We start from the raw sequence: 24002 nt of genomic DNA on the forward strand, positions 1-24002 counted from the left end.
TTTTTATTTTTTCAACATATTTTATTGAAAATTCAACAGTTTGAAGTTTTCAAAAATTAATCTTTTCTAAAGGAGTGAGCTAATCTCTATAAATCACTTGTACTTCCTGTTGTCACGTACAGATCCTTGGGCCTTCACTAAAGCTGATGAAGCAAGATCTGGAGATGAAGCAAGGTCTTCGAGAGGTTCATTCTGTGAAAAATATTTGAACCTGTTACAGAGAGCAATGTATGGAGAAGAAAGAAGAATGCAGAGCTATCGGCTTTGTATGGAGACTATGACGTTGACAAGTTTATAAGGTCAGGTAGACTCTGATGGGCGGATCATGTGGCGAGGATGCCCGGCGATGACATACCAAATAAGGTTCTATCCAAGTAATTACATGGAAAGAGAAGAGAAGGGAGGGCGAACATGAGATGGTAAGACACTATATCAACAGATGGCCGGGTCCTTCTGAGAACCCGAAACTAAAGAGTTTCAGCAAAAGATAGGACAGCCTGGCTGAAGCTACTAGAGGAGACCTAGCCTTGATAACGGGCTGGCGTGCCAATTATGAATGATAGAAAGAATTCAGTTATTTTATTTTTTGCTGAGATTTCTGCAGAAACTTCTTCACTGCTTCTTCTCTCAGGTGTTGTAAGAGGACTTGCTACCATGGTATATCACTCTCAGTTGCCTACTTCAAACAGTGATAGAAATGAGACACTGCCTCTTCATGCTTTATTGTCATTTGTTCTTCACCTTGTCCTACACCTTCTCCTTCTTCCTCATTTGTAGAAACTTCTGTAACGCAGTACAATTTCCTCATCAGTTTTAAATTTGAACTACTCCTCACGACCTTCAACCCATTCATCAACATCTGTAGCATCAGGGTTTATACTTTTAATGAAGGTCGAAATCTTCTGTCAGCTGGCTTTGTTTTTCTTTAGTATTAAGCAATCAAGTATATAACATTTCCTCTCTCTCATCCATAGAAGAGATTGAAGGTTCTGCAAAACAGTAATAAATTCACATTTCTGTTTTAGATCAATTATTTTTTCTTATCTATATTTTAGATGATTTTTAGTATATAACTATATTTGAAAGATATATTTTGTTTTCAAAGTTGTAGCTCTTACTCAAAAATTATTTTTTAGGGTATGGCCTGATTATGTTAAACAGCGAATCCAGGCAACTTATATATATCTTGGTGGATCGTTAGCATTCACAGGAGCCAGTGCTGTTGCTGTATTTCGTTCCCCTGTTATGCTTAACATAGTCAGTCGAGGAGGTTTTGTGGTAAGTTATTATAGCAAATAAGAATAATTGACTTTTGTCTGTCATCTCTGTTCCAGTGTGTTAAATATCAAAATATTTGAAGTATAATTAGTATCTTTTTTATGATATTGATACTTATGGAGGTAATTCCTATTTTTTAAAGGTTTTGATGAATGGTACAACAATAATTAATTTACCCTGTTTTAATTAATTTAAAATATTGTGTTAACTATCACAATAGACGTAGGAAAATAAAAAAATTGAGATAATTCAGTAGGAATAATGCAGAGCAATGAATTTGAATTTTACATAATTTTTTGTTTTACATTTTATATTTCTTCAGAGTTTTGTTAATCTATCACAGAACCCATCGGTCACTAACTTTTCTGAAGCCAAGATGATCAGTGATTATAGGTTAAGCATTGCTGTTGTTGTTTCTCACTTCTGTTGAGGTTACCTCGATATTGAACTGTAGATCACATTCAATAAGTTCTTGAATTGCAAAAATGTTTCCATCTGTTAGAGTCGTCTTTGGATATTGATCATGACATCATCGTTTTTGACATTCGGTCATTCACCTTTAAATACTCTGACCCACACATAGATTAAATTATGTGAAAGTGTAGTGTCCCCAAATTATGCATCCAAAATTTTTTTTTAAATACTTTTTATTATTGATAGATATTACAATCTGCCACACAGTTGTGGGCAATAGGTAATAGTGTTGAATGATCACATTCATACTAAAATAAAATAAAATAAGAATACAAATAAATAAATAAAAAATCTTAAAATATATACAAACAGAAGGAAAAACAAAATGAACATAATCAAACTATATGTATGAAAAATTAAAAAAAAAATAACATGATAAATTAATATAATCTCTAGTCACATTTACAGTCTTATATCCAATATTTACACAATCGACCTGAGAATCCCTGAGCCCACTCTATCCCCCACATGTAAGGGGTAGAGCAGAGCTCAAAAGATCCCAGCGCATCCCTCTCGCCGCATCACTGGTAGTGAGCCAGTGGAGGCTGAGCAAATGTGCTAAAGCCGCAAACACTCAACTTGAGTGGAGAATCTGACCATTGCCAGAACTCCAATTGTCCATTTTTATTTTATAATAAGTCTCTTGGCCACTGCCGTTTCAACCTTCTGGGTGGGCTGTAGGGATGGGTGGAACTAGATATGGCTTCAAATTAGTATAATTTTCAAGGATTTAGAAATTTAAATTTTCCTTCATTGGTGAATAACTTTATGATTATGCATTGTACAACAGAGGAATCTACCTCCTGCTTGGCAGTTCTTTTAATAGAACAGAGCGTGGCCACTCACCGACCCAGTTTCTTACTCCTTACAAACCACTCATCAATTTTATATGCCATCATCCAGCTTGGGATTGCAAACTAAGCAAAATAGCAAAAATAAACATTCATAACAGTAAATTTGTAGTCGAACATAGTGGTAATATAATTTCTTAAAATGGAATATGTAAAAAAATAAATAGTTATTATGAGGTGTTATTAATTGACTGTAGATTAATATTAGGAGTAGATGGTTGGGGTGTGGTCAGCAAATAAAAACTTATTTATTTGTGCTGACATTTCAACTTTAATTTTTAGGCCTTCATCAGGGTTAAAAAGAAAAAATAGGCATCACTCATAGAAACATTGGCACAAATAAATAAGTTTTTGTGACCGCACTCCCGACCATCTTATCAAAAAAAAAAAATTGTATATAATAAATAACAGAGATTACTCTTATATTTATTTCTATTTATAGTTTTATTTTTAATTTATATTTATAATTTATTTTATTAGACACTTCTCTGTATTTGTTTTAATAAAGTGTTGAATGTGGTTGGGTTGCCTGTTAAAAGCATGCTCTACGTAGACGACCTTGTTATTTATACAGAGGGGAAAACATAATATCCTTATAAGAAGATATTCAAACCGCTCTAAACAATGTCAGTGTAAGGCTTTCTGATCACAGCTTTAAAATTTCAACAAATAAAACAGTTGCTATTATTTTTAGCAAAAGAAAGCCGAATGTAATGCTATCACTAACCATTAACAATCTACCAGTTACTTTCGCTCACTGTCAAGTACCTCGGATTGATTTTCGATATAATATTCAGTTGGACCCCACATATCGAGAAATTAAAAGCATGTTGTCCCCACTCCCTTAATCTTTTGAAAATGGCCAGGAACACCAGCTGGGGTGCGGATCGAACAAGTATGGTGATGCTAGACAGAATGTTGGTGAGAGCAAAGTTGGATTATGATTGTACCTTATCTTTATTTTGAGCTCCTCCTGCCCAGCCAAACCATTAATTCTGCTGTGTACTGGCGCAGTTGGAACAATTAAAGGTAGCGCTTGAGCAAAAGTGTTCAGCATTGGCTAATCACAAAGGCATAGTTTTCCATCACGATACCGCCCGTCCTCACGTGTCTTTGCAGATCTGACAGAAATTATTGGATTTGGCTGGGATGTGTTCCCCCATCCACCCTATTCACCAGACCTTATCCCAACAGATTTTTACTTATTTCAGGCCCTTCAAAAGTCTCTTAATGGGAAACACTTTAATTTGCTCAAGGACTGCAAAACGCATGTAGAGGAGTTCATTGCCCAAAATTCTGAGAAGTTTTGAAAGGACGGAATTAAAAAACTATCTGAAAGATTGCAACATGTAATAGATCAAAATGGTTCATAAATAATTGACTAAAAATATTTACAAGAATCTGATGTTTTTATTGAAATCACCTGTAAAAAAAGCTATGAACTTATTTTACAACCTGATAGTAATGTATCATCAGAATCTAATTATGTATTAATCCAGGGATGGAACCCATGTGACAAATAGTCATAGTTAATGAGTTAGATTAAAATTATGTTTTAACTATTTATAATTGTAATGTTTTTTATTGCAGGCAATGGCAGTGAGCATCGCAGCATTGATTGGCACTGGTGAATTTTGCCGATCTCTCTCTTATGAACCTGGGTTTGGCCCCAAGCAAATGGCATGGATTCTGCATACCTCAGTTGTGGGAGCAGTTATTGCTCCAATATGCATGCTGGGAGGTCCAATTCTAGTCAGGGCTGCTTGGTGAGAAAATATTTATTAGTATTTGGTTTATTATTAGTTCAAAATACTTTAAAAATGGAATTAAGTAATTAGTTCTATCAAATTAAATAAAATGTTTTTGATAAAACAGAAATAAAAATCTGGTGCCGTCCACGCATCACTTAACTTTCATTCAGCACACTATTTTGAATTCAAATCAATTCTTGCTCTTTTCAGAACAGATATTTCTAAATTATTCACTGTGGAAATACTTTCTCGTACTAATTGCCCAAATGAACCTTTCAATAGACAGATTGACCCACTCTAATTTCAACAGTTTTCAGAAAAGTACTTTTGGTAATATTGCTCATTCCAAAATGTCAACTTTTTTTCCAAAATTAAGCAGAAATATAAAAAATATAACATTTTATTATAATTTGCATTATGCTCTGAACAATTTATTCAATGCTAATTTGTTATTGAATAAATATTTAAAATACTATTAATGATTTTGTACTTTCTAAGTCCTTTTCAAGGTTCTGGAACTTGTTTGTTGGACTTACCTTTAATTTGCCTAGATTCATTCATCCATGGAAGATTGTATCTCCCTAATTAATAACTACAGTTCTTCAATTTTTGTGTGATAATTGTCCTTAACTTGTTGTTTCTAAAAAGCAACTCAATACTTCACTATAGTTCAATTCTCATTTGCAATCAGAAAAATTGATTTATCTTTTTTTTTTCTTACCTAAAATCCCGTTTTCATAAAACATCAACAAATAACAGCAACAATTTTTTTATTGCAGACTAACCATATTAATCACAATACTGTAAATACACTCTGATTATCTTCTTATGCACACTGAAAAACATCTGTTCTCAATTAATCGATAATTCCAATTATTACCAACTGTTTCTTGACCAAGGAGGTAACCTTTTTACAGTATGTTTAAATCTCTATGTGTATAATATGAAAAATTTAGTTGAAGGATTAAATTTTATGCTCAAAGGAGCAGATATAAGAGTAAAACTTATATTTTTGTACAAAAAAATTTTAAAACACAAATTTGTGAATATACTCCATAATGCGAATTTCAGTGTCTTTTCATGATTCGAAGATCTGTTTGGGTTTGGAGGAATTTGAATCTACCGGGATCAAAAGATGTAATTGCATCAAAATGTGGTCTCTATTTATTAGACTGTACCCACCAGCTTAACACCGTCCTCATCTTATAAATTGTCTTTTATTTATGCATTTTTGTCATTGTCTACTACTTCATATGATTATTATTTGTTACGTATTATTTTTTCCAAAGTCTACTAAGACTCTTATTTATGGAAATGTGTTTTTACACTAAAAAAAAAAAATGTCTCCTCTTATCTCCTTAAGTTAATTACCAATCCTTTAATCAAGATGTGCTGGTTGATTTTTATATTCAATTCTTCTCTATATACTCATTTTCTGCTCTTATTAGAGTTAAATAGCTTGGCTTTTTTAATTTTAACTCTGAAGTAAATGTTAAATGAACATTTCTGATCATAAATTAAATTAATGCTATTTATTTATTTTCTCATCTATAGGTATACTGCAGGAATTGTGGGTGGTTTATCGGCAGTTGCTGCCTGTGCACCGAGTGATAAGTTTTTGAATATGGGTGGACCACTTGCTATTGGTCTTGGAGCAGTTTTTGGTGCTTCTCTAGGTAATTATTTTTATATTAGGTAATCATTATGTTTTTCTAATTTATTTTATGAATACATTCTAGTATTGATTCCATCAATATTTTATCGATTGTACATATTCAATGAAAAGGATTTTTTTTGTTGGTACTTTTGGTTTTATTCATTTTGGCTGTTATTTTGTTTGTAAGAAATATGGAAAATGGTTGTACAATCAGCTATACTATCGTTTCTTCAGGACATAAAAAAATTTCACTAATAAAAGATCGTTAATTTGAGTATCATCATTGAAATTGTTAATCTTGTTTAAAAAAATAAAAATACTAATAATTCTATGACTGCTACTCATTGAGCAAACTTCAACCCTTATAATTTTTCCTTTTGGGTTGTCTCTATCCAAAGAAATATACTCGTTTCCTTCATATTACTGGCCAACTAAAACAAGTAATTCATTAGGAAGTAGATACCAGATAGATGATCAGTCTAGTGTTGGACAACTTTCATGAACACCTTCATGTGTGTACCTTGCCATGGCTTTCACATTGCTGACACATTTATGTTATTCACTTTGAAATAAGAACAAAAAAAATTTCCATGTATTGGTTTGTAAAATAAGTTCATAGCGTTTTTCAATATTACAATTTAATCCTCTCTATGTCTATAGAGAATGGGAAATGAATAATGTAAGAAATATGACAAAGAGAGAATAAACTTACATTCTAGGCTGTAGTTCTAGAATCTTGGCTAAAACTGATTGATTTGTAGAAAGCCACACTAGTGTGAGCGACGGAAGGACAAAGGATTCACTAGAAACATAACTGTCAAGAAAGGCCGTTGAGACAAAACAGTTGATACGAAATGAAAATGATAAAATAGAAGTAAATTTAGGAATTAAAAAACATAAAACGTGTGAAATATAAAAATTAAGAGACCTCCAAAGGTTAGAGATATGTTTAATTAAGTTATAAAAAATTCTATAAGTGGTTAAATAATTGTAGTGGAGACTTTTTTCAGACACCACTTACATATCTTATATTATACATATCTTCTTACCTACATAATATTATATTTCATCTTTCACTGTTATTAATCTGCTAACATTTTTTCTTTTATAACATAAATCTTAAAATTTTCAAAATAAAGAATCAGGGAGCTTACCACTGGAACTTCAAAATAAAAGTATAGAAAAATCATATGTGATGAATCCTCCACACCATGTACAATAATGGACATGTATGTCACTTCTAGGCCAAAACAGTAATGACCTGTGTATCCTCCCTCCTCTGCCAGTGCTATTCGTACGAAAGAGGTATTGAATGAATGCACAGATGGCATCATTACATCTTAAAAAAAAAATATTATGTTTAGCATTGGAGGAAACTGGTTCTATTTAGATTTACACTTGTAGTTATCCAGTTTATTCCAAAACTGATACATACTTTTTAAGTAGGCTTAGTTTAGAAAGAAACCTAAACCCATTCTAGTAATGGATCCTTTGATTTAATTAGTTTACCTATTAATACTCATGTTCCGTTGGTTTCTATAGGTTCTGCATTCTTGCCTCCATCCACTGCCCTCGGTGCTGGATTATACTCAATTGCCATGTACGGAGGATTACTAGTCTTTTCTGGACTCCTGCTTTATGATACCCAAAGAGTTGTCCGATCCGCTGAGACTTACCCTCAATATGCTGCACAACCTTTTGATCCAGTCAATGCGTATGTATTTTTACAGTGAATATAGTTGTTAGATAATAAGGAATTTAAAATATTGATGATTTAAAAAGTTAATTATTTTACAATTTCTTTAAATTATCTATTATAAATAAAAATTCCGGCCAGTTAATTGTATAAAAGTTGAATCTTTGAAATATTTTTGTATTATCAGTCAATAATTTTTACAATTTTTGTTTGTTAATTAAAATATAAATATGTTTTGTACTATCGTTTTAGTGAAAATCATTCAAAATAAATTTTAAAGAAGAGAAAGCGGATAGGACTGATTGTCCTAAAAAAACATTACTTTTCAGGAGAAGCAAAAAAAAAAGGGAGGGGTCCTATAACATTAGTTAATTTAACCACTTTATAAAATTGTTACCCTTTAGTAAATAAAATAACACTAAAATGTTTTAATTATATTAACTGAACTAATGAGTCATATTATTTAGCAAGGGAATCATTAATACTCTAATATAAGGATAACATGTTAGGTTTAAATAATATTAATCAGTGGTCAAATAGTTGTTGGACCTGTCTTAAAATCTCTATGAAATACTCTGGTTTAAGAAACAAAACTAAAAAAAAAAATATTTGTTGACACTAAAACTCTATTTTGTTAAGGTTTATGCTGTGGTATCTACTGAAAATTAAAAGATCATTAACCAGCTTGTTAGAAATTTTTATTTTTTATTTCTTGTACCTAATTATAATTCTTTAAGCCCACTACTTTATTCATTAACAATAATTTTTTTCCTAATATATTTTTTTATTTATACAGATCCATTTCTATTTACCTTGATGTGATCAACATATTCATCAGAATTGCCACAATGCTCGCAAGCTCAAATCAGAGAAAGTAAACTGATAATCAAATGAACCAAATTATCATTAAATAATTAAATGTTAGAGTTTAATTATAGTTTGTTGGTTTAATTCCTGTGATTTTTCTTATTGTAATTATGATTGAGTTATGAAAAAAATTATATATTATTAGTCAAATCCACTAAAAATGTATCTATTTTTCTTCTTGAAGTGGTGTTAGATTGTAAAAAATGTTAAAAATGTATTTAATATTTTTTTTAGATAGTTTTTTTTTTTTATATTTGTGAATATTATTTGTAACCATTTAAAGAAAAATGATATTTGATTTCAGCTGTGCTAAATTTTGAAGGGTCGCCTTGCAATTATAACATATTTTCTCAACATTATTTAGCTTAATATTGTTACCAATTTTTTTTAGAATAGGTCTCAGACTTATTGTAATATATAACATAAAAGTATTAATGTTACAACTTTCAATTGCTCCTGTACATTGTCCTATTTTGATGAAAATCGAATATTTCAATAAAAAAAAACTAATAAATAATTTTCTTGTCTTATTAGCCTCATTTTTTATTATTAATTTTAGTTTATAAATTTTACTGATTTCTAGTTAAGAAATTAACAAATCACAATATCTACATAAGTACAGATAAACATAAAAATGTTTTCATTCTCTTTGACAGGGCTTCATCGGGGTGAAACCAAAATTAAAATGAAAATAAAACATATGCCTCTGTAAGCTCATAATACTATTTTATTTTTACTTTGAGAAGAATTCCATGGATAATTTAAAATTCTTTGAGGCTAAAGTTCTAAGCACCAGAGCCCCTATATTCCATTTTAATGAGGGTTTTGGTTAAGAAAAATTCTGGTAAAGCTGAACATTATTTTCTGTTTTCTTTAATCTATCTCAATATATATTGATTAAAGAAAACATAAGGCAGAATTGCCTCATTCACTCATCCCTCCAATCGGTGTGACAAGCGATTACTGGACTCTGACCTTAAGGAGCCTTCATCAGTTTTATCTGTGAATTGTAGCTGCCTTCTAATTCTGTACACCAAGCAAGGTCCTCAAATACTCCCCCATACTATACATTGAAACTCTGGGTCACCTCATGGTCTTATGTGGTATGTTTCATCATTTTTTGGGGATCCATCAGATCTCTTGGAAGGCAATAATCTCAATTATATTGTGGTATATTTCATCCAAGAACAGTTCATTTGCTCCTGGTCTTTATAATGTTAAAATATTCTATAAATGTTAAAATATTCTATAAAAGTTAAAATCCAATTCACAGGTCCTAAGTTGTTTCTTTGTAGATGGTATGGCTAGTTCATGTAGAATTTGAAGAATAGTTTTCTACAGGGTAGACTATTTGCTTGTCTAATCCTTATTGTTTTGGGGTGCCTTGGATTTTCTTTTAGGGTATACTAAGATTTTCATTCTTTCCCTCTCCTAGCAGTAAAACCCATAAGATTATATTTGCCTGTTAACTCTAGGCCATGAGAACAGGGCTAGCTGATTCGTACCCTTTTGATTTTTTTTTTAATACCCCCAACTTGATTATTGCTGATAAGACAATCAAAACATTAGAATCAATAAAAAACTGGTATTCCAATTATCTCTAATGTTAATCTTTTTTTAATTTTTTCAAATTTATGACTTCTTGTGTCCTTTAAAACACCCAAAAGATGACTTCTTCTTATGGCTTACCATAACTATTTTCTGAAAGTTGTTATTAATTCAAATTATTTTTAATATAAAGCCTTGTCCTCAGCTCAGTAGAATATAAAGCCAGGTTATTCCCTAGATTTGTAATTTCCTACTAGGAATGTAGGAAGGAAAGAGGAATGTCTCATATTGATGATGTACTGACATCTACTTAGTGCTTGAAGTATCCTATAATTTCAATGTTTAAGGGTAATAAATATTTTTAAATTATGCCTATTCCTAATAAAATTATAATTTAGCTCTCCAGTTCCTAAGGTATCCTATTGGGTGCATCTTATTAGTTGATCTTTCAAAAGGCCACCAAGAGTATTTATAATTATTTTTCTTCATATGTTAACTCATTGCTAATTTTTATTTTATCTTGTGACCTCAATATCAGATCCTAAGTATTTATTTACTTACTGCCAATCAACTCTTAAAAACTAAAGTAATACCAAAACCATAGTTTAGGTTATAAAGCAGGTTACTCATTTTTTTAATATGTAGCATGTTAACTATTTGTATTAAATAATTTTAATCATAATCCTGCAAAAACTAAGCAACTTATATTACACTGAATTTTAATTTAAGCTGTATTATGATTAGATTAAGTAATCTGGTTACCTTAAGGTAAACAGATTAAAGGTGATCTTAAAAAGTTTCCTTTTTAAAATGTTTTATTATGTTTTATTTTTTTCAACATAACTTTATTTAGTTCCTTTTCTAGCACCTTTCATAGCATCATTTGAAGAGATTGTCCTGAAATCAATCTAAGAGTAAAAGACAAAACATCTAATGACATCATGGTTGGATGTACAAAACTATTTGTAACTCCAGATGCATCTACAGAATCTACTAATGTATATGAGAAAATTAAACTAAATGAATGAGTTCTAACACCAATGAAGATTGAAGAAATTACTGTGATATAAAAGAAGAAAATCTTTTTAAATATATATATTTTTAAAGAGAGTTAAAAATATTTTCAACTACTGCCTTTAATATTTTTGGTGTACTCAAAGCCTGTTAGGTACATAACGTGCCACAACATTTCCGAGCCAATAGCCTCATATGAAGACTTACTATAATGCTCTTTAAGACACCTTAAGTTTTTGAATGTTATCAAAAAAGTTTGTTGATTTTCGGTTACTATGTGTTCACCTAGCTCTAGAATAGTTACAGAGTCTATTTGTATTTAAAAAATTGAGAAAATCATAAACTATTTCTCTAAATCATGAACTTATTCAATATGCACCCAGTAAATTGCACAGGCCTTAGCTGTGGCAGCCTTTAGAATTCAATCTTCATGGCAGATAAATTGTTTTTAACTATCATTATCATTGTAACTAATTTATTATATGTTATGTTTTTATAGAAATATAAGTGGACTAGTGTACAGAAATATATGTGAACTATTTCATAGAAAAAAAAATTTTTTCAGTTAGAATTTGTAAATCTAATCTTGGTTTTTTTTTTCTGACCTAAATTTTTTTCCTAACAATTTTGTTTATTTTTAGGACCCCGTTATATGGCATGACTTAATTGTAATAGTCATTTTAGTTTAATATTAATTATGTGAATACCACTTACTGTAAATATAGCCTTTAGTGTAAACTAAGTTTATCCTCAGTGCAACAGGGCATGTGAGGGACAAACTGCGATATTTGGCTTTCTAAACTAACTTATTGTTATTATTTTCTTTTATGTTGTTTAATTAATTTTTACATAATTAATCAAATAAGTACACTAATAATTGCATTATATTGAATACATGATTGGATTTAAAAAGTAGGTAATCGTAACTGGGTTCGACTGACACACCTATTGCATTATTGGTTAAGAGAGTTGAGAGTGAAGTATGTTTAAAAGAAAAAGTGATATTTTACACATTGTTTTTCTGGAGATGGTTAGTAATAAGATATATCAAAGCTCCAATGAATAAAAATTACTTTTAAAAAAAAACTGGTAAAAAGATAAATAATTACTAGGGTTGAACATTTGAAAATAATTTTCATGTTATAACTGGGGTGAAGATGAAAATGGCTCATGGAAAGGTTGAAATGTTACAAAAATATAAAATTAAATTATGATATTAAGTTTTTATTATTATTTATAAAAACAAAAGTTGGATTGTTCAAATTGGAATGTGGTTCAAGTTTTTAATATTGAACTTGCACTACATAAGTTTTCCTTAATCTTTTTAATTATAAATTAACAATACATTTTACTTAAGAAAAAAAAGTTTTTTATAATAAATCTCCATAATAAAATTAAAATATGTTCTTAAATGTTTGATATTAAAAATTTCCATTAAAATGTTTCTAATGTTATATTTATTGATGTTTTTCATTATCTAGTTCGTTTTGAAGTTGCTATGGTGTCCTCAGTAAATAGTGGTAACAAAGTGTTACTGTTTGCAAAGTTTCATGGAAATTTTAATGAAACCAAAACTTCATTATGTGAGGAGCACATTACATTCTATATTCCTTAGGTGGGATACTGATAAACAGACAACTGATCCTATTTATCGCATTGAAATGAAGGATAACACATATGTTTGGATTACTAAATACTGGTATTTTCATGAAATATTGCTTGAAGAGTATCCATTTAAATTTAATTATATTTAATTTTTTTAAATTTGATGTGTTACAAAGGGGAATGAAAACCCATTGTGAAATTAAAGGTCTAGGCCCTGAAACACTTTATTACTTTCGTCTAGGAGTTTCCTTTGAATCTGATGGAGATGAAGTTCAAAGTGACATACTTGTAACTGCGACCAATGGTTTGTGATTTGTGTATTTAAGATATGTAAATGACGTAAAATAAGTAGTAGTTATTGTACTTCATTAGGATCTTATGATGAAATACTTAGTGATAATACACTTTGATTTATTTTAATATTGTTACAGTTGGCCCTCCTATATTATTTTACTTGTTTAAATCTGCTGAAAGAGGAGATGTACAAGGACTAAAAGATTTCCTAAGTGAGAGAAAGGAGTAAGAAAACATTCTCATTCGAACACCAAAGAATTACAAATGGCATTATTTCTTTTTTATCTTGTAATGCAGCCTCATCCCTAGTTATCAAATTTAACTTTCCATATTTAGAATATATCTTCTAGATTTGTCCAAAAACTTCCTTTAAAAGTGAAAAAATAATATTTTTGTTACTGAATCCAGTACTTCAATATTCCTTCTTTCAAAATACTCTCCTGAAAGGTAGTACACTTGCATCATCCACTGGAAGGCTTCTAAGAAGTCCTCTGCTTTGGGATCTTCCTGCTGCCTTGTTGTTTGTGTTTTGGCAGCCTCCACATTCTCTAAATGCTGTTTCTAAAGCTTATCAGAGAGGCTGAGAGAGTAAAATCACTGGGAACCCAATATGTTGATGAAAAATGTTTTGTCAACATTAGTTCAAAATGTTTTTTCATTCTGTAATTGACTTCTTCCAAAAAAAAATTCTGATAGTGTAGCATTATGTATAAATGTGTACATTGTTTCTAGTTTAAAGTAAAAACAAGTGTTCTTGATTGGGGGTTTGTTTAGAAATAACATTAAATTTTGACACAGTTATTTATAATTTCTTAAGAGTATTGAAGAGAGAAAAGAAGGCAAAAAGTATAGTTATTGTTATAAGGAATAAATATTTCAACCTCTGCAAGTTTTACTATGATAATTTTACTTTGGTAATTATTATTATATCATACTCCTATTATCATTATTAAATAATTTTGTAAAATAAAAAGTCATTGTAGTTTACTTAAAATAATTTTGTTGAAAAAAAATATTGTAGTTTACATAAAATAATTAACTCTTGGTATTATAATTCAGCAAGTTTAGTATTCAAACAATTAATTCTTGTGAATCAACTTTTTTAGGTGATAATTTTTTTACTTTCACTTACCGATTAATGGAATTTGTAGTAAGAAGTATTTTAATCGTGCAAAATTTCCAATTCGAATTTTCAACGGAAATACACGTTTGAAGTCCCCTGAGTCCAAATTAAGTCCTGCATATGCGTGCGTGTGTATGTTTTAACATTGGTTTCCAACGAGCGATAATAATTTAACTATGGTTCATTCGACGTCAACTCAACACAGTTTTGAACATATGAAACATCTCAGATTTATTCAGTTTTGCACAGGTTTTGTGTATAACTTTTGCGAAAAGAAAAAAAAAACGGCTTTTGGCTCTGTATTTGTATCAAATGATAATATAGGGGTTCCGCCATTTACCTACTTATTCCAAAAGGTTCCCCCCGGCAAAAAAAAAATTAAAAACCACTGGTGTACAGCCTAGCTCAAAAACAAAATGTAGTACGAATCTAAAATACTCTAAGTATATGCATGGGACGTTACTGCAACTGTTTCGTTAAAAGTAACCAAACAGAAATGCTACTTCAGGGAATAGCTTGATTTTACATTTTTTTTAGAATTACCCCAAAAATGGCTCCAACGATTTTTATGAAAATAAGTAAATCAATGTACAATTACATGGGCTTAATAAATAATGGTTTTTTTAAAAAATCTTCCTCTAAAGTACCTTTAATTTTGTTTATTTATAAGAAATAACCAGTTCTGATTTTCAGCAATGATACACAATGAATACATACAAAATATTAAAGGATTTACTTAATAATTGAAGTAGAATAAAAGAAATAGACTGGAGTTCGAATCGAAAAAACCGAGTCAGCCCGATCACTTCCGATAGCATTCATATGTTAGCGGCTTCGCTATCTTTATTTAATCTTTTGTATTCTTGACGAGAAGAAAGGTGATATTCGTTATTTTCTCTTGGATAAACACTAGAATGCTAATTTTTATAGTACCTGAGAGTTGTGTGATCTGCATACCGCAACACATTTTTATATTAAGTGAAATGATTTTCATTTATAAGAAACTAGCAGACCCGGCAATACTCGGCTATTTATATATTTTAGGATGGATATAGATTTAATGAATATTAATTTTTAATTTAATGTTAGTTTATTAATTATAGAATTAAATTAAACAGTTACGTATACTTTATTATTACGATTTGGTAACATAAATTGAACCAATAATATAGATATATTTTAGTCAATGTAGTTTGAAATAGCAGACTTTCAGTTTTCCACCGGTTTTATTACCGTAGGAATCAGATAAAACGCGTAGGAATTATGGACGATTATGTTACAATTGTCACCGAAAAAAATCCTCCAAATGATTCAAGATGAAAAATTTCTAAATTTGAATTTCTTAGAAAAATGGTATCTAAGGGTTTAACACGATGGTAAAAAATAAATATGATTTGTTTTTTCCTAAAAAAATTTTTTGGAACCTACTATACACTTTGACACATTTTATTATCTAAGGTAGTTTTATCTATATACTACCTAAAATATAAATTGTTTTTAAATAAAAACCCTACCTGCGTCTCAAAATATTGAAAGAATCCGGAACGACTGACCTATGAAAGTGTTTTAAAAGATTTTTTAGGAGTGAAACAAAGTTTATATTCGGTTTTAGCACCTCAAGAATCCCTTAAATATGAGTTTTCGAAAAAATAGGAAAATAAAATTGTTTTAGTCCAAAATTTTCGCCCCAATAGCCAATAGCCTTTGAATTCCTTTTAAAAAAAAAACAGAAATATCTTCAATACTACTTGACCTATAAACTGCACCAAAGGGCACAAACTGAGTCTAATTAAACAAAGTAGAACAGAAGATATAAAATAAAAAGTGTTAATTTTTTCCCCTATTTGAAACCCATATTTCGGCCTTATAAGGGCATTAAATCTACATTTAGTAAATATAGACTGGAAGAGCAGACATTCGGCTTTCCAACGGTTCTATTAATTTAAGAATTGGATAAAATGCAGGGGAGTTATGAACGATTATATGAACAATGGTCACCGGAAGAAAAAAAAATCCTTCCAAATAAATCGAGGAAAAAAATTCACATCATGTTTTTATAATTTTTTGTACATATGATATCCCTTAATGGATTCAGTAATACTTTTTTCTTATTCTTCGGAATGAGAAGAATCGATTTGTGTACAATAATCATGAAAAAAACGTATACTATCTGAGCTACAAACCAAAAATGTTTAATCTTGTTTATAATCGAAAGTTGGAGGATTTTATTAGCCTTAAACGTTCCCATGGTGACAGAAGACATTTTGAAAAAAAAACAAAACATGTAAATGAGTCCAGTTAATTAAAAATTTTATTGCAGACAAAGAATCGACCATTTTTGTTTATATATATAGATATAAATGTTCTATTTTTTCTTCTTTTTTTTTTAAGTTTAGCAGCACTTGATGCTTTTGACAAAAAAGGAGAGACAGCTCTAATAAAAGGAGTGAAGAAGGGTAGTCAGGACATTGTTAAAACACTTCTTTTGGCCGGCGCAGATGTGAACCAAGGAGCTCTTGGATCACAAAGGACACCGCTCATGTATGCCTGTTTCTTAGGTGATTTGGAACTTGCTACAATTCTTATAGAAAATGGAGCAAATGTAAATTCCATTGACAAGTAAGAATTTTAAATCAGCACTAGTTATTTCAAATTATTTTAAAGCATTATTTTTATGTTAATATTCTTGTATTTAAGTAGGAATAGTTATGATTATAATACAACCATTTAAATTTGGTATAGAGAAATATGTATATAATGTAGAGATCTTTTTGATATGAGGATAAGATGGTTGGTACACAATTAAGTAAAACACATTTATTTACATAGTAAGCATCTTACGATAACTTATTTATCTTCGGTCAACTATAAACAATTCATTAGAGATGGTAGAAATATTAACAATTTTAATTGTTGCCATGAACAAAATATAGACAACATAGAAGATATAGAAATGAAAATAAGATTGTTATTCTATTAGATATTATAAGCTTTGTAATATTCTATAATTAATTCATTAAATTAAATGCCTATAAGTTCCTCTCTTTTTGAATGTGTATGAGTGTAGCTTTATGGTCATAACAATCTATAGACGTTGATGACCAAAAGATCGTCTTTAAACAAGATCAAACAAATAACAGTTCATCTCTTTAACTCTTTAATGCAGTAAAAATTTAGCAGTAATCATTAATTGTTTTTAAAACCATAAGAAGCACAGTCTGTTTTTAAATACTACTCCTAGTGCAATATTATTAAAGTGTGATGTAAAAATTCATTTTGTATTGTATACACGTTGCTCTGTGGCAAATTGTGAATATATTGATTGTACCCTTTTGTATCGATTTCACACGCGTTCAACAAATATAACTATCCTGTGTTTTTGGCGGGAGTTTTTCATTTTCATTTGGACTTAAAATAAAGTTCAGTTTGGTTATTGTTCAGATATTTTTTCAGAAATGCATATAAAAATATGCGTTTGTTTTTTAAATATTTTCCGGGCCTTATTTCATTTTGAAAGCCAATATGTAGTATTAATCCTTAAATACAAGTATACAAACTACTAAGTAAAAACTACTAATACTTTTCATTCCATGATGAGAGTAGTTAAAAAGTCAAAAGTATTAATCAGCATTGTATTAGTCAATGAAATTGTAACAAGTACAAATCACATGAGTAATTGGTCCCAGAGCTTGGTTCAGAAGATTATGGGTTCAATTATCACCTGAGGCTCCTAGAAATGAATTTTGACATTCTCTCTCCGGAGCTGTATAGGTCCTAGATCTGACCTATGGAGGCTAAAATATTGATTGTTTTTTGTAGCACTTCTTTCTGAAACCTGGTTAATGTTAATTATGGGAAATGAAGTTTCTTTTGGTCGCGATGTTGACTTGTAAACTCACAATCCAGTCTGGATGCATGGAATAGGGTAAGTGGTTTTTAACTATTCCAAGTTTAAAGATTTAAGGAATCTGTTCTGAGAATTCAAATTCATGATATAGATTACATTTTTAGCTTATTTGGAAACCAAGACAATGGTATCGATAAAATGAGTTTTGGCCCGATTTCAAAAACATACTAATACTTCTTTGTCCTCTATTTCAGCAAGTTTTCACCGTAGCCAACTGAATAAATCAAACCTTTTTCTTTATATTATTTTCGTACTTAACCACATTAAGTTTACTAAATTTTATTTTTTTAAAAATGCTATACGAATAAACTGGATGACTGATGGGTGGGCATTCGGGTTGAATAATATTGTATGTGCACATGATTGTAGATGGACAAGTGATGTTTTGTATACAATGAATAAACTGGCTCATTTTCATTTTATTACTCGTAATTCTTTTTAATGGTGTTCGGTCCTGGTAATAAAACGTTCTGCTTCTTTTAGCTGTTCGAAATAAATCATTAGAAAAAGTTATCACTATCAAGAATAATTTTAAATATTTTATTTGGTTTTACTCTACAGGTTACTATATGTTATTTACAGCTTTAACATATTCATGCTTATATTTTTATACACTAAGAACATTTAGTTATATACTTCTTTAAACATTTTCAGCAATAAATGTGGGCCTCTTCATTATGCAGTAGATTATTCTCACCTCGAGTTGGTAAAGCTATGCTTGGCAATGGGCTCAGGCATAAATATGAAAGATGCAGCTGGTTGGACTCCTCTTACAAGGGCAGGTACAGAATGAACAGAGATTTTATTTTACCATGTGTTTTTAGTAGGGTATTCAAAACAGTTATTGAACTTTTGAAAAAAGTGTCAGTTTAACTACTTAAAATAGCTTTGAACATAAAGTTTCTACAAATAATTTTATGGAAAGAGCGACTTGATAAAAAAACTCTTAAAGAACATTTTAATTAATGTTCTGTTAGCACAAAACTGTTTTAAGAAAGCTTTGACAATAGAAATTCCGATTAGACGTAATCTTCATGAGCTGAACAGATACAGCCTACATTGTTAATGATTTCCACTGCCCTGTCGAAAAATTGTACTGGTGTTTGGATTTTATTTTCACGAGGTCTTTGCAAACTGGCACTAGCTGGCAGTCTTTTTATAGAACTTTTTAATACCATCGGAGTGGCCACGACTATGTGTTGTGGTAAAAAGTGTCACTTTTCTACCAATTTAAAAAAGTGGTTTATAAATATTGATGATTAGCTAGCGAAAATAAAAGAATCTCCTGGCTTCTTAATATAATCATTATTCATGTTTTAGTAAAGATTATTTTTATGAAAACTTTAATATTAAAATTTCTGTAATAGTTAGTGTGAATGAAGTGTCAAATTTATTGGAGTAGAGCTTTAGTTTTTAAATTTTTTTTAACAATGAAGCCATTTCTGTCCCAAATTTATATTCTGTCCGCTGATTTATATCTTCACAACCTGTTCGGGGAATATATTCGAAAATTTCATAATATGTACATTCTGAGAAAAATAAAATGAAAATTTTAAATTAAATTTTTAAATACGTTTACTTATAGTATCACATATATTGTTGCATGTGAATAGTAAAGGGCATGGAGTATACTGTAAAATGATCCCCATCCCATTTCTCTTACTAAATTAGGAATGCTTGTACAGCAATTTCAAAACTTGGAGTTTCCTCTTTTTTAGCCCGTTTATAAGGATTTAACGGTTCCGTAATTCAAAATCTAGTGAACATATCACAATAAAATTTCAGAAATTTCCAAATTATATATATATATATATATATATACAACATCTCTGCAAAATTTGAAGAAAATCTGAGATGTTAAGATCCAAAAGTGGGTTGTGTTGACGTCGAATAAATGTTATCAGCTGATACTTTTTTTCTTTTCTTTTTTTTTTTTTAACTGAATTACGAAATAATGACTTTATACAATTATTGTATATCAACACAGTATATATAAATTATTTGGAAAATATGAAATAATCCAAAACAATGTGAAAAATATTATTACTAAATAAAATAAATTTAAAAAAAATTTGAATATCTAAAAAATGTTATTGGAAGTGTGTAAAATAAAATAATTCAAATCAATTAACACACTTAAAAGAAAAAATTGAATAAATTCGATGCTAAAAAAAAATTGAATTCTTAAAAGCTACAGAATCCAGAACGATCATAGCTGGTGGAAGCTAGGACAGAACTAAACACGACTCGGAATAATTCAAGGTGAAATGGAGGGGCTAGAGCTCTCACCATGATTACAAACGCCAGCTAGAAATGTGATCACCCTGCTCCGAAACCACTTGGGCTTGATGGCAATGTGTCGTCAACCGCGGTGAAAGTTAAAAGTTTCGATACCTTTTATTATAACATAACAGACATCAAAACAAGTTTATAATATTTAAAAAGAATTAGTTGATTTTGCATTTATATATTTTAAAAAATACCGATCTGAACATCATCTAGGCCAAATGAAGGATAATACCTGTAACTAGGTATATTTATTATTTATATTTCATTGAGTAAAAACAATATAAAGTTTGTCCTCTATCAACAGGTTTAAGATAATTTAATAAATTTTAAAATGAGATGAGAATCCCCGAGCTTACATCCTCAGATAAGGAGACCTTCGCACAATCTTTGTTTGATAAAATAAAAATCCAGTTTTTGACATATTATTTTGAAGAAAAGAAGTATTATACATCACTAACTCTATAACGCTAAAAATTCAATTGACCCTTGGCCTGCAGAACTACTTTAACCCATCTTTCTCGTCTTTCACAGTCACTTCCTGGTTATAGTACAAGAGCCCAAGAGGAGAAAAAAGGCAGTTATTTCATCCTAATTTTTGATTACTTAATTGAAAACTAGGTATAATTATTAGTCCAAATTGATGAGTATAATTTCTAGTCCAAATTGATGAGTATAATTACTAATCAAAATTGACGTTCAATAGTTTTCGAGATATAGCTTTTTAAAAAGCAACATTTTATGAAAAATGTTGTATAGAACCTACTGAAATATCAGTTGTTAGTTAATTTATTTTGAGAAATCTATATCTCAGGAACTATGTGACGTACAGATATCTATTAGCATTCAAATTAAAGCTAGTTTAATGAGCTATAAAGTAGTTTATGACGTTTATTTTCGTAGGAGTTTTCACGAATTTTGCTAAAATAAATTGATTTATAGTTGTTCGGACATATTTTCATTTGCCAAATTTATATTCATATGTGAATATCATAAAAACTACTACCCATACGAAGATAAGTGTCATAAACTACTTTAGAGTAAGTTAAATTTCCTTTATTTTGAGTGCTGGCAGACGCATGTGCGTCTTATGGGTATAGAGATATATTTTTTCATAAATCCAACATTTTATACGAACAACTAGAAATTGACATTTTAAGAGTTTATTTTGTCAAATATCATAAAAATTACTACTCCTACAAAGATAAACATTGTTAACTATTTATAGTGAATTTAAATAGCTTTAATTTGAGTGCTAGCATATATCTGTATGTCCAATAGTGTCTGAAATAATACGTTTTTCATAAATCAAACTTATTGTACGAACAATTATAAATCAATTTATTTTAGCAAATATCATGAAAACTACTATTTCTACAAAGGTAAAGGTCTATTACTTTATAGTTTAATATTACTTTATAGTATATTAAACTAGCTTTAATTTGATTGCTAATAGACATCTGTACGTCAAATAGTTCCTGAGATATAGATTTCTCTCTTCTTTTAAATTAACTAACTACTGATATTTCAGTACATTTTTATGGAACGTTGCTTTTTAAAAGGCTATATCTCGAGAACTATTGGACGTAAATAGTATTAGGGCTAATATTTCAGCAAATTTACTCTTCTTTAAATTAAATAATGTTCTTTTAGATGTTTTAGTGCTGTTGGTAGGTTTTAAGATATAGAGCTCCGAATGAAAAATTAATGTTTTTTTAAGGTTTTTGAAACAGCCACCATTTTTTATTCCTATACTTGGCAGACTCATCAGTTTTTACGACTACAACTACTGATATATGTGGAAATGGGCCTTTACACTTAATTCTCCACCTTTCCTCACTACGTCCTCCCATTAGTTTTCAGATCTCACACTTCTCTTGGCGACAATCATTACATTCAGAATTTCTGCAGCACTGTATCTACGTTGATATGTATTTCATGTACAACCCATCCTAATCTATTCGTTTATAAGCCAAAATGGATGGCGATTGGAGGTTCAATACGTTTATATCTCGACCATTTATGAACATAAAGAATAAATATGATATTTTTTAAAAATCTTTGATCTGTTTTTAAGCTTAAGTTTTTTGTTAAAGATCATATCCACACATTAAAAAAATCTTGTGTGGTGCGCGCCTCACACTTCACTTACCACCCCATATACGTCACAAAGTATTGCGTAGATTAGTCGGTTCGTGTAGAAGTTATAGCTCTTTTTTTATTTTGGAAAAAAGTTCAAAGAACAAAAAAGGCGAAAATTAAGAACAAAGAATTTTTATTTTCCTGTTGCTATAAAAATGTGTATTTTAGGTTTTCTGGAGGTAGGAGTAACGAATATAAATTTTGTACCTGAAAAGAATACGAAAGTTTAACGAAGTCAATGCAATAGACTTTGAATATGGTTAGTTTCGTACATATACACCCACAGACAACGTGAGTTGCTAGTCGCCCATCGGGTGCCTTCTTAGGTGGCGGAAGGGGGATTCTCACCGGATACGGCGGGTACCGGGGAAATAAAATACCTAGAATGGACCAAAACCCCGACACAAGAGGCATGGAATCCTAGTACCTGCGGGGGCAGGTGTTAACGTATTGAATAACGGATTCGTACAGTACTGAAGTGAATCAAAAATTTGATGTGTCGTCGTTTGATGAACTCCGGTACAGTGGGCAACTCGAACAATTGATGCAGCTCCGGTGGTCTCTTCCTCTTCCACGATGTTGAGCGTACGATTTTCCTCAACATCGAATCCTGAAACGTTTGAACAAGGGCTGGGTTCCATCTGATATGTGGGTAAACAATGGTGCCCCATATAGTAGTGCTGGTCTCAAGGGAGCAAGATAAAAGGACTTCTCTCTTTTATTTGTACCAGGAATATCGATTATGTTAAGATAAGGAGTTATGCCTGTGAAATGCAACTTTGTTGGAACAGCTGCGTTCCCTGTCGAAAGTGCAGATGGGCTCACCCCAAAAAAGTAGATAAGTCCACCAAGAAAGGATGCTATTACCCTTAAATCCGAGGGGATAGTTACCACACCTTCTTGCGGAGATAAGAGGAATATATAGATCAAGCTGTACACCATAACCTAGATCGCTCCCAAAAATTGGCAGTTCAACGTAAGGAACCACAATAGTACACGCAAAAAAGTACGCAAAAGATCGAGGAAGAAACCTCACCGTAAGCCTCTGAGGCCTGATGCTGTAATTGTGAAGACTGGTATAATTAGTTTGCACTGCATTATGAAACGTGTCCCTGGACATCCTTCCATTATTTCCTATATACAAAGGAAAGAATAAATTTCCAAGATTTTTTTGATATTTTCTTTTCTAAGATTTTAATTTAAATATGTTTTATTAATTTTACGTCAATAATACGTTCTCCTTTACATCGTCTGTCTATCTTTTCTAAAGATACTTACATTGTGTTATTCATTATCTATAAATTAAAGCACTCTCATTGAAAAAAAGATGCCAAAATTTCCGAAAATAATAATTTCACTTATACAGTGGTTTGTTACTAAGCCAATAGGTTGCAAGAAACCGCTGTATAAGTGAAAAAAGGTTTCGGAAATTTTGGCACTTACCTCTTTTTAAACGGAATGGTTCAATTATTTTAGTGTGTATAATTTATCACATTTAAAGTTTATTAA

General features: G+C 30.3%; 2 protein-coding genes across 3 annotated transcripts in view; both read left to right on the top strand.

Moving 5' to 3' along the window:
* The window catches only part of LOC106686155 (growth hormone-inducible transmembrane protein), a 17368-nt gene extending 8277 nt beyond the window's left edge, over positions 1 to 9091 (top strand). For both annotated transcript variants that reach the window (XM_014429319.3, XM_014429327.3), the window contains exons 4-8: positions 1137 to 1278; positions 4194 to 4369; positions 5909 to 6030; positions 7554 to 7725; positions 8504 to 9091. In XM_014429319.3, the coding sequence (XP_014284805.1) occupies positions 1137 to 1278; positions 4194 to 4369; positions 5909 to 6030; positions 7554 to 7725; positions 8504 to 8585 (694 nt within the window). In that variant the 3' untranslated portion in view covers positions 8586 to 9091. The remainder of the gene's footprint in view (positions 1 to 1136; positions 1279 to 4193; positions 4370 to 5908; positions 6031 to 7553; positions 7726 to 8503) is intronic.
* Positions 9092 to 12647: 3556 nt separating this feature from the next.
* LOC106685797 (fibronectin type 3 and ankyrin repeat domains protein 1) overlaps positions 12648 to 24002 on the top strand; it is a 12313-nt gene continuing 958 nt past the window's right edge. Inside the window, exons 1-5 of the mRNA XM_024360425.2 lie at positions 12648 to 12835; positions 12918 to 13045; positions 13173 to 13260; positions 16550 to 16777; positions 18720 to 18847. Coding sequence (XP_024216193.1) covers positions 12687 to 12835; positions 12918 to 13045; positions 13173 to 13260; positions 16550 to 16777; positions 18720 to 18847 — 721 coding nt within the window. The 5' untranslated portion in view covers positions 12648 to 12686. The remainder of the gene's footprint in view (positions 12836 to 12917; positions 13046 to 13172; positions 13261 to 16549; positions 16778 to 18719; positions 18848 to 24002) is intronic.

Source organism: Halyomorpha halys, unplaced genomic scaffold, assembly GCF_000696795.3.
Source record: "Halyomorpha halys isolate HHAL.00 unplaced genomic scaffold, Hhal_1.1 Scaffold34.1, whole genome shotgun sequence".
NCBI classification, from domain to species: Eukaryota; Metazoa; Arthropoda; class Insecta; order Hemiptera; family Pentatomidae; genus Halyomorpha; species Halyomorpha halys.